At 52.2% G+C, this 11,872-nt stretch overlaps 1 protein-coding gene across 1 annotated transcript; it reads left to right on the forward strand.

Annotated features, from left to right (window-relative positions):
* Positions 1-6,344: 6,344 nt before the first annotated feature.
* LYPD3 (LY6/PLAUR domain containing 3) lies at positions 6,345-11,188 on the forward strand. The gene is made up of 5 exons (XM_032172729.2): positions 6,345-6,466; positions 7,493-7,624; positions 8,189-8,359; positions 8,671-8,832; positions 10,114-11,188. The coding sequence occupies exons 1-5, from the start codon at positions 6,382-6,384 to the stop codon at positions 10,626-10,628; spliced, it is 1,065 nt and encodes a 354-aa protein (XP_032028620.1). The 5' UTR covers positions 6,345-6,381; the 3' UTR covers positions 10,629-11,188.
* The last annotated feature ends 684 nt before the right edge of the window (positions 11,189-11,872 follow it).

Raw genomic sequence — 11,872 nt, forward strand, 5'->3', positions numbered from 1 at the left:
CTGTCTCAGCCTCTGGAGTAGCTGGGATTACAGGCACACGCCACCACACCTGGCTAATTTTTTGTATTTTTAGTAGAAATGGGGTTTCACCATGTTGGTCAGGCTGGTCTGGAACTCCTAATCTTAGGTGATCCTCCCACCTCGGCCTCCCAAAGTGCTGGGATTACAGGCGTGAGCCACCGTGCCTGGACTCTTTTCCTGCCTTTTGAACCAGGTCTCTAAATTTCATTTTGCACTGGGGCCTGAAAATTACACAGTCAGCCCCGTCGCTGACTCCACTCCTTCCCTAACTTGTCCCAAATGGTGTATCCCAGAGGGAGTGGGCCTGAGTCAGGCTGGGAACCTCACTGGGCTCAGAGCCTGCTCTGCCACAGGGAGACAAGAAATCCAGAGTGAATATGGTCCTGGGCTTGTCTGAGGCCTGGGAGTGATCTGTATGGCTGGCGGCTGCCTCCGCACTGACCCCTGAGCCAGATTCTAGATTCTTTGCCATAAAATCTGCAAAGGATCTAGAAGAGCCAGCCACCTACCACACAGCGGGCTTAAGTGGTGCCCTGCATTCAAACCTCCTTCTGTTCTCTGGTCATGGGCCAGGCAGGGGTCAGTGCCCAGAATCCGGGCAGGCCTGAGCAAGAGGTACCTCTCCACCCTGGGTCCCACTCCCTCCCGAGATGCTAGTTCTTCTGGTCTGGCCAGTTGGGGTTCCTCCCTGAAACTCTCCCACACAGCTGGGACCTGCAGGGCCTCCTGCTTCAGAGCAGCACACAATAATAATGCTAGTCTCACCCTGCCTGTCACTCACTGGGTGCCCGCTCTAGCCCTCAGGAGGTAGGGGTTTTCAGCTGAAGTTCAGAGAGGGAGATCGAGTTGCTTGAGGTTACACAGCAAGAGGGTGGCAGAGATAGGATTAAAATGTGTCTGTCCACTTCCAGACTCGATATTTTGCCCACTGCCTTACCCTACCATGAAAGATAATCCTTCTTTTATTATAAAAAAGACACTGTGGGTCGGGCACGGTGGCTCACGCCTGTAATCCCAACACCTTTGAGAGGCCGAGGCAGGCGGATCACCTGAGGTCGGGAATTTGAGACCAGCTTGACCAACATGGTGAAATCCCATCTCTACTAAAAATACAAAAAATTTGCCGAGTGTGGTGGTGGATGCCTGTAATCCCAGCTACTCGGGAGGCTGAGGTAGGAGAATCGCTTGAACCCAGGAGGCAGAGGTTGCAGTGAGCTGAGATCACGCCATTTGCACTCCAGCCTGGGAAACAAGAGTGAAACTCCGCCTCAAAAAAAAAAAAAAAAAAAGACACCTTGGAGGCTCAGAGAGGTGAAAGCATTTATGCAGCATCACACAGCAAAGCAAGAATCGGGGCTGAGATTCCAAGGCTGGGAGGCGGGGGGGCAGGAGCCAGTGCTGAATGAATGACTTCACAAGGAGTCATTCACTTTCTCTCTCTGAGCTTCAGCGTGATGCCAAGTGACCTCACCCAGGTGACTGAAGTGCTCGTCATTGTTGGGAACGGGGGTGCCTCACAGGGTCTGGAGAACAGATAATATCTTTATAAACACGACCGCTGCTTGTCTCATCATCAGACAGTGAGCCAGCCCCCTGCAGCCAGGTCTGACATCTGACTCTGCCGCTTCCCTTGCTGTGTGAACTTGAACAGATACCTTCCTCTCTCTGGGTCTCAGAGTCTTCCTCTGTGAAAGAGATCCTCCTCTCTACCCCCTCGTTAGGAATTCAAGGTGAGATTGCTTGTATAAGAGCCGACCACCCTGTGTGGCACACGGTTGGAGCTCAAGAAGTGAGGGCTATTACTAATAATAGTAATACTAACAATCTACTTATTATTATTATTATTGTTGAGACAGGGTCTTTCTCTGTCAATCAGGCTGGAGTGCAGTGACGTGATCACAACTTACTGCCGCCTTGACCTCCCAGGCTCAATGTGATCCTTCCACCTCAGCCTCCTGAGGAGTTGGATCTACAGGTGCGCACCACCACGCCTGGCTAATTTTTGTATTTTTTGTAGAGATAGGGTTTCACCATGTTGCCCCGGCTGGTCTCAAACTCCTGGGCTCGAGTGATCTGCCCGCCTCAGCCCCCACAAAGTGCTGGGATTACAGGCATCAGCCACTGTGCTCGGCCCTTAACCTATTATTAGTAATAAAAACTAATGCTTTCATAGCTCCTAGAATTTGACCCTATTTTAATCGTTTCACATATATTTAACATTGATGCCCTAGCAGTATAGTATTTCACATATATATAACATTGATGCCCTAGCAGTATAGCACCTAGTATGAGGTGGGTACTACTAAGACCCTCATTTTATGGATGAGGATGAGGACACTGAGGCACACGGGGCCAAGTAATTGTCAAAGTTTCACAGCTGATATCCAATGGACCCATGTACCTAATTATAGGTACTGTTAGTTAAGCCAGACTGCCTGAGTTCAAATACTGTCTCCACCACTTCCTAGCTTCGTGACCCTGAGCAAGTTGTTAAGCCCCCCATGCTTGCCTCGATCTCCCCATTTGTAAATTGACCATCATAGAAATCTCTCATAGGATCATGTGTAAAGGGTGTGGAAAGTTGCCTGGCACAGAGGAAGCACTGAATGCATGTGCTTTTGTCATAGTCCTTGTTTAGACAGGAAGCCTCTGAACATCAAAGAACTGGAGCCACTTGATCAAGTCACACAGCAGATTAGGGTTGGTATTCAAATGCATGCCTCTCTTGCTGTGAAACTAAGGGTCATTGCAAAATATAATCTCAGGCCTAAAGCCAGGCTCTGACTTTGGCAAATGGCATGGAGGCCTTTGGAGACAGCCCTGGATTCAAATCCCAGTTATGCCACTTCCAAGCCTCTCCCAGTCTCAGTTTCCCCATCTGTGAAATGAGATTTAGTTCTCTCTTTGCAGAGCTGTCGTGACATTCAGAGAGGATTCACAGAAAGTGCTAAGCACAGAGTAGGTGGTTAATAAATGCTAATAAGCGTACTTACAGGTGAGGATTAAATGAGATAATGCATGCCCCCTGTTCAAAACAGTTTCTGGGAAACAAACACTTGATACTCAGTCACTGTTGTTATTATGACTTTTGTTACCATTGTTATTAATGTCACGATGTGGTTTATGGCAAGAACTGTCTGGAATCAGCTTGGAAACCTCCCACTTCCTCATCCCTCACATTGGATCCATCAGTAACTTCTACCTGTTCTTCCTCCTAAAATATTTTAGATCTTTCCACTCTTCACCTTTCCTTTGGGACACCCTTGGCCAAGTACATCTGCTCTGGCCTGTGTTCTCCACCAGGGACACACCTGTGGTTGAACAAGTTTGGTTTATTGCTTCTTGCAATGAGGGAGAAAACACACCATGAGGTAACTGTGAGGTGTCTAAGTAAAAGGGTGTTAGAAAGGATTGATTTTTTTTTTTTTTTTTGAGTCAAAGTCTTGCTCTGTCGCCCAGGTTGGAGGGCAGTGGCACGATCTCAGCTCACTGCAACCTCTGCCTCCTAGGTTCAGCGATTCTCCTGCCTCAGCCCCTAATCCCCAGTAGCTGGGATTACAGGTGTGTGCCACCACACCCAGCTAACTTTTTGTATTTTTAGTAGAGACAGAGTTTCACCACGTTGGCCAGTCTGGTCTCAAACTCTTGAGCTCAGGTGATCCACCCCCTTGGCCTCCCAAAGTGCTGGGATTACAGGTGTGAGCACCTGGCCAGAAAGGATTGATTTTAAGATTTGGGCTTGTGTGTGGTGGTCTTGGGAACGGTGCAAGGAAGTGGGGCCTCGTTCTGGTTTGGATACTGTTAAACAGAGAAGGAGTAATGCTGTGGTTGGGCATTTGCATAAATCTCATTTATGAGGCAGGAGAAATAAAGTGAGGTTAAAGTTGTAACTTTATAATATAATGTAAGCAGTCATTTATATTAGCCAGGATATGGGGATGCTTAGTCATTCTGCGGTTTGCACAATGATCTTGTTTGTTTCTGTGTTCAGACATGGTTATGGATTTGTCTTGATTTTTTTTCTTTCTTTGTTTTTTGTTTTTTTGAGACAGGGTCTCACTCTGGTTGCCCAGGCTGGAGTGCAGTGGCGCAATCTCAGCTCACTGCAGCCTCAACCTCCCAGGCTTGGGTGATTCTCCCAGCTCAGCCTCTCAGGTAGCTGAGATTATAGGTGCACACCCCCACGCCCAGCTAATTTTTTGTATTTTTAGTAGAGACGAGGTTTCGCTGCGTTGCCCAGGCTGTTGATTTTTTTCTTGATCCTTTACTGTCGCAGTGTGGCCTTGTCCAGGTTGGTGCTCTGTGAAATTATCTATGTGCAGTTGAACTCCATGGCCTCACTGTGTGTGTCAGGCCAACTCCCAGCTGTTAGGGGCTATTTTTCTCTTTCTTCCATGGAAAACTACCCGGCCCCCTGTTGGTTTCCTGGCCTTCTCTCTCACCCCTTCTAGAGTCATTTTCCTTTTTCACACAGAGGCCACAGTGACATTCTTTACCTTGTTTTTATTGAAGAATAACATACGTCCAGTGACAGGCCTGAGTCACTGATTCTCTGTGTATCTGTACACACATGCGGCTGTCACCTAGATGAAGATCCTGGGGGCTCCTCCCTGTTGCTCCTTCTGGGGTGATGCCCTCCCAAAGGTAACATGTGTTCTGATTTCTATCACCACTGGTTAGTTTTGTCTGTTCTGGAACTTCATATATATTGAGTTACACAGTATTTTTGTTTGTTTGTTTGTTTAAGGCTTTCTAAACTCTAACACCAAGTTTTTTCTTTTTTTAAAATAAAATGAGATGGGCTCTCATTATGTTGCACAGGCTGGTCTCAAAACCCCTGGGTTCAAGTGATCCTCCCACCTTGGTCTCTCAAAGTGCTGGGATTACAGGTGTGAGCCACTGTGCCTGGTCCCAACACAAAGTTTTTGAGATATGTTGCTGCATATATCAGGTGTTGGATCTTTTCCATTGGTGTGTAGTATTCCATTGGCCAAATCAACCACTCTCTTTTGCCATTCACTTCTTTTTCTTTTTCCTTTTTTAAAATCATATATCCTACTCTCAGATCCATTTACTTTTAAAAAATTTTTTAATTTTTTAATTTTTTTTTGAGACACGGTCTCACTCTGTTGCCCAGGCTGGAGTGCGGTGGCGTGATCTCAGCTCACTGCAACCTCCACCTTCTGGGCTCAAGTGATTCTCCTGCCCTACCCTTCCGAGTAGCTGGGACAGCAGGTGCACGCCACTGCACCTGGCTAATTTTTTTTAAATTTTATTATTATTTTTTAATAGAGATGAGGTTTCACCATGTTGCCCAGGCTGGTCTCAAACTCCTGATCTCAAGTGATCCACCCGCCTCGGCCTCCCAAAGTGCTGGGATTACAGGCATGAGCCACCGTGCCTGGCCTCCATTTACTTCTTGATGGCTAGCTGCACTCTTTCTCAGGTTGATCATATTAGGAAGCAAATCTATTATGTCCTCCAGCTCATTTAGACCCTCTTAAAGATTCTCTACTATTCTCAAAATTAATCCAAATCTCTTGTCGGGGCCTCTAATGCCCTGAGTGGTCTCGGCCTCTGCCTGACTCTTTCATCTCAGTTCCTGCCCTTCTCTCATGGACTTCTGAGCTCAGGAGCACTGCTCTCCTTTCCATGTTTGAATGGTTCATCCTACCTCCTACCTCCAGGTGCTCCCACGTGCTGTTCCCTCTGCTTGTAAAGGACTGTGTCCCTCTCTTGACCTGCTCTAGCTGGCTACATCCTGCATGCCCTTGAGGTTGCATCTCAGATAACCTCAAGGAAGCCCTCACCGACCAGCCCCCACCTCTAGACTCCACATCTCCTTGTATCACTACACTTTTTCCTTCAGTGTCTTAGTCTCTGTGGTAAACACCAATTTGTATGATTATTTGATTAGCATCTGTCTCCCCCATCAGACTGTGAGCTCTGCCAGGACAGGCGCTGGTTCTGTCTTCACCTCCAGCATTACCTAGACCAAAGCCGGGCACACTGTAGATGCTCATTTACAGTTCCCGAACACTGAATGTCGAGTAGCCCCAGCCTGTCTTTAAGCCCCACTACTCTTCCACTCCAAACATACACAGACTTTCTCCCGCGAGCTGTCAGGGAACCTCAGCCCCCACCCTTTACCTCCTTGGCAACTTCACAGGGCAGGGACCGCTCTCCCTGTGGATGACGCGCCTAGGGGCGGGGCCCCGCCCCACAGCCGACGCTGAGTTGGCCCGGTTGGGCAAGGCTGGGGTTGCCTGGGGCGAGGTTACTCATCCTGGGCTCAGGTAAGAGGGCCGCAGCTGGGAGGCGGCACACCCAGGGGGGACGCCAAGGGAGCAGGACGGAGCCATGGACCCCGCCAGGAAAGCAGGTGCCCAGGCCGTGATCTGGACCGCAGGCTGGCTGCTGCTGCTGCTGCTGCTCCTTCGCGGAGGTGGGTCTGCTGCCCAGAGAGGTGGAGGGGGTAGAGTGGGAGCTCCTAGGGAGGAGGCTTCTCTGGCCCCGTATAGAGAAGGCTGTGGGAAGGATCCCCACATAAGCAGAGGGCACTGTGGGCAAAGTTCCCCCGTCCTGAGCAAGCGAGGCAGAGGGAAGGGTCCTCCACCATGGGCAGTAGGAAGGGTTCCCCACCACGGACAGGGGGAACTGTGGGCAAAATTTTCCTATCCTGAAGCTGTAGAAAGAAGTCCCCTGTTCCTAGGCCGGGCGCGGTGGCTTACGCCTGTAATCTCAGCACTTTGGGAGGCCGAGACGGGCGGATCATGAGGTCAAGCGATCGAGACCAGCCTGGCCAACATGGTGAAACCCCGTCTCTACTAAAAATACAAACATTAGCTGGGCGCGGTAGCGCGAGCCTGTAGTCCCAGCTACTCGGGAGGCTGAGGCAGGAGAATCGTTTGAATCCGGGAGGCGGAGGTTGCAGTGAGCCGAGATTGCGCCACTGCACTCCAGCCTGGCGACAGAGCGAGACTCCGTCTCAAAAAAAGAAAAAAAGAGTCCCCTGTCCTGGGCAGAGAAGCTGTGGGTAGAGTTCTCTCATTTGAGCAGAAGGGAGCTGTGGGAAGGGATCCCTCACTGAGCACAGTCTAGCACAGTGTACTGTGGGAAAAGTTCTCCCACACACTGTGGGAAAAGTTCTCTCATTCTGAGCAGAAAACTGTGAGGAGGTATCCCTCCTACCCCGGGATGAGGGGCTTCATGGCGGGGATCGCCTACAGTGGGCATACGGGGCTGTCGGAAGGATGTGCCCACGGTTGGCATAGTGGGTGTGAAGGAAAAGGGTCCAGTGATTCCCGTGCTTCCAGATTTGTGGAAAGCTTTTCCCTACTCCTGCCCTGGAAAAGTGTGTGCAATAAGACTGTCTTATTCCGGGCCAGAGGGCATGGGAAGGACTATTTCTCCCTTGGGGATGGACGCTTTAGCAAGGAGGACTCAGGTCTACTCGGCTCCGCTCCCCCAGGAGCGCAGGCCCTGGAGTGCTACAGCTGCGTGCAGAAAGCAGATGACGGATGCTCTCCGAACAAGATGAAGACAGTGAAGTGCGCGCCGGGCGTGGACGTCTGCACCGAGGCCGTGGGGGCGGTGGAGACCAGTGAGTGGGGACCCCCGGGCCACGCACACCACTGCAGGCTCCTCCGGCCCAGCCCGCCTCCTTAAAGTCCTTTCTGGATCTGGCCACGCCCCTTTAACGCGGCCCCACCCCTCCCTTTCAGCCTGGCCGGGACCCTAAGACACAGCCTTGCCCCTTCTCCCAGGCCAGGGCTTCTCTATTAACAATTACAAGGGCGAGGAGCAGAGAGCTGAGAACTGGGTGGGGCGGACTGGGAGAGCTCGGGTTCGGAACGAGGTCACGTCCTATGCACTTCTTCTGCTTCACCACTGAGACCTCCCCATCCCTGCCTGTCAACCGAGCTGTCTCCTCCGACTCTGCTCTTTGAGGTTCCGCCCCCGTTCCATGACCCCGCTCCTCCCTCCTTCAGTCGTTGTTTCAGCTCTGAGCGGCTCTTTGGGGGCGTCCATCCGCCAATTCCTGCCTGTCGGTCCTGTGGTGTTGGCCTATTTGAGGCCCCGCCCCTCCCAGACCCTACCCAACTTTGGGCCACGCCCCATCTGAGACCACGCCCACAGCGAATCCTGCCCTTGTCCGTCTCCCCAGTCCACGGACAATTCTCAATGGCAGTGCGGGGTTGCGGTTCGGGACTCCCCGGCAAGAATGACCGCGGCCTGGATCTTCACGGGCTTCTGGCGTTCATCCAGCTGCAGCAATGCGCTCAGGATCGCTGCAACGCCAAGCTCAACCTCACCTCGCGGGCGCTCGACCCGGCAGGTCCGTGGGGGGCGGGGCCGTAGCTGCGGGGGCGGAGCCACATTCGGGCCGGCCAAGATGGAGGCGGAGCCGTGGCGGAGGCGGGAGTACTCGGCCTGGGCTGGGGGTAGGGTCACACTCTGGGGCGGGGCCAAGAGGCAGCAGGAGGGACTTTCTGGCTGTAGGCGCCGGGAGGTTGCGCGCTGGGGCGGGGCTACTAGTAGGCGGGGTCATCGATAGTGCGGGGCCAGGCCTTAGGGGCGGGGCTAGAGGACGAGCTGCGGTTCCCGAACCCTTTCGACGCCTTTTCTTCCTCTCGGCTCCCCTCGCAGGTAATGAGAGTGCATACCCGCCCAACGGCGTGGAGTGCTACAGCTGCGTGGGCCTGAGCCGGGAGGCGTGCCAGGGTACATCGCCGCCGGTCGTGAGCTGCTACAACGCCAGCGATCATGTCTACAAGGGCTGCTTCGACGGCAACGTCACCTTGATGGCAGGTGAGGGAGCCCCGGAGCACGGGACCTGTGGGAGTTAGGGTAGCCCTTCTGAAGCACCCTGGGCGGTAGGGAACCCTTTACCCAAAGCGTTTCCTTCACCTGCGACGCATTCTGGGAACCGTGGGGCCTAAGTGCTTGTATCGTAGGGCATCATGGAAAATGCAGTCCCTTCCCCCAACATATTAATAGTGTGGGGATAGTGATGCTTTGTCCCAGAGTGTTTTGGAGGGAAATACATTTCCATAGAGGGCTGCCAGGTACTTAGGAGGCATTTAAGCCTCTAAGCTTCTGCCCAGGCACTGCGGGGAATCTCTAGTTCTTAGCCCTTAAAACTCAAGGGGTCCTCCGCCTGTCCCAGACTATTGAGAGATGTAACCATGGAAAATGAAGTTCTTCAAACCCCATCCCCTGCCAGTTATGCTATGGAAGATGTAGTTCTTTTTTATTTTATTATTACTTTTTTTTTTAAGCGTCTTGCTCTATCGCCTAGCCTGGAGTGTAGTGGCGCAATCATAGCTCACTGCAGCCTCTACCTCTTGGGCTCAAGCAGTCCTCCTGCCTCAGCCTCCCAAGTAGCTGGGACTACAGGGGTGCACCGCCATGACTGGTTCCTTTTGTTTTTGGTAATGGTGGGGTCTCGCCATGTTCCCCAGGCTGGTATTGAACTCCTGGGCTAAGCAATCCCCTGCCTAGGTCTCCCAGAGTGCTGGGATTACAGGCGTGAACCACTGAACCTGGTGCCGAGATGTAGCTCTGACTCTGAGACTAAATTCTGATGGGGAAGTAAAAGCCGGGGTGAAGGCTAGGGGGATGACGGCGAGAGGGTTGTAGAGGAAGTTTGTTCTGCCCCGTGGTCTTGTGAGAGGTCTCGTATCTCAGTCTAAGTCTTTGTTTTAAACCCTACTTTTGGTTCAGCCTACACACATTTCCATTCAAAGCACAATGGAAAATGTTAATCCACCATGTGCCAACCAAAGACAGTGAGTCTGTCTGTTTCTCATAGTAGGACCTGAGTTGAGATTTTGGGATTAATGGATGCAGGGACCTTCTGTCTCCTTTTGGGTGTTCTCTGTTCTTTTTTTTTTTTTTTTTGCAAGACAGAGTCTCACTCTGTTGCCCAGTGATCCACCTGCCTCGGCTTCCCAAAGTGCTGGGATTACAGACTTGAGCCACCATGCCCGGTTGGGTTCACTGTTCTTGTCTGATGCCTCTAAGTTTCGTTCTGGCCATGTCAACCTCTCTCCCTCCAGCCACTGACCTATCTGTGTCTCCTTCCTGCAGCTAACATGACCGTGTCCTTGCCTGTCCGGGGCTGTGTCCAGGATGAATTCTGCACTCGGGATGGAGTAACAGGCCCAGGGTTCACACTCAGTGGCTCCTGCTGCCAGGGGTCCCGCTGTAACTCTGACCTCCGCAACAAGACCTACTTCTCCCCTCGAATCCCACCCCTTGTCCGGCTGCCCCCTCCAGAGCCCACGACTGTGGCCTCAACCATATCTGTGGCCTCAACCATGTCTGTCACCACTTCTACCTCTGCCCCAGTGAGACCCACCTCCACCACCAAACCCATGCCTGCCCCAACCAGTCAGACTCCGAGACAGGGAGCAGAACATGAGGCCTCCCGGGATGAGGAGCCTAGGTTGACTGGAGGCGCCGCTGGCCACCAGGACCGCAGCAATTCGGGGCAGTATCCTGCAAAAGGGGGGCCCCAGCAGCCCCATAATAAAGGCTGTGTGGCTCCCACAGCTGGATTGGCAGCCCTTCTGTTGGCCGTGGCTGCTGGTGTCCTGCTGTGAGCTTCTCCACCTGGAAATTTCCCTCTCACCTACTTCTCTGGCACTGGGTACCTCTCTTCCCATCACTTCCTGTTCCCACCACGGGACTGGGCTGGCCCGGCCCCTGTTTTTCCAACATTCCCCAGTATCCCCAGCTTCTGCTGCGCTGGTTTGCGGCTTCGGGAAATAAAATACTATTGTATATATCCTGCCAGGGGTGTTCTAGCTTTTTGAGGACAGCACCTGTATCCTTCTCATCCTTGTCTGTTTGTCCTCTTGTGATGTTAGGACAGAATGAGAGAAGTCAGCTGTCACAGGGAAGATGACAGAGAGGATGCTAAGCTTCCTACTCACTTTCTCCTAGCCAGCCTGGACTTTGGAGCGTGGGGTGGGTGGGACAATGGCTCCCCACTCTAAGCACTGCCTCCCCTACTCCCCTCATCTTTGGGGAATCGGTTCCCCATATGTCTGCCTTACTAGACTGTGAGCTCCTCGAGGGCAGGGACCTTGCCTTACGTCTGTGTGTGATCAGTTTCTGGCACATAAATGCCTCAGTAAAGATTTAATTACTTTGTATAGTGCTTTAAAGGAGTCACTTCCACCTTGTTTCTCGCAATAACCTCTGTAGCTGAGCTAGGGTGGGCATCATAAAGCCTTTAACAGGAGAGATATTGGACCTAGAGCCACAGCCCTGGGGGAAAGTCATGGTTGAACTTTAATCTCCTGGGGTCTAGCCTGCATGTGGGTGGTCCCACTGGTGAGGGGGAGACCGGGCGAAACCGTAAGTGGCATGGAGGGGTGAATGGGGCTTTTAGCAATGCCAGGGAACAGAGACCTTTGTCTAATGAGTTTGTGTACCCTCCCTAGGCTCCACCCACCTTGCCATCCAGCCAGCCGTCTGCATTTTTTTAGAGACGGAGTCTCTGTCACCCAAACTGGACCGCAGTGGCCCAATCATAGCTCACTGCAACCTCTAACTCCTGCCTCAGGCTCTCAAGTAGCTGGGACTACAGGCTCACCCTATCATAATTGGCTAATTTTATTTTTTGTAGAGATGAGGTCTTGCTGTGATGCCCAGTCCTCCTGCCTTGGCCTCCCAAAGTGTTGGGATTATAGGCAGGAGCCACTGCACCTGGCTTCATCTGGTTTACTAAGAGTCATTAAGGCTGGGCGCAGTGGTTCATGCCGGTAATCCCAGCACTTTGGGAAGCCGAGGCAGCCGGATCACCTGAGGTCCAGAGTTCGAGACCAGCCTGACCAACATG

This window comes from Hylobates moloch, unplaced genomic scaffold (genome assembly GCF_009828535.3).
Source record: "Hylobates moloch isolate HMO894 unplaced genomic scaffold, HMol_V3 SCAFFOLD_13, whole genome shotgun sequence".
NCBI classification, from domain to species: Eukaryota; Metazoa; Chordata; class Mammalia; order Primates; family Hylobatidae; genus Hylobates; species Hylobates moloch.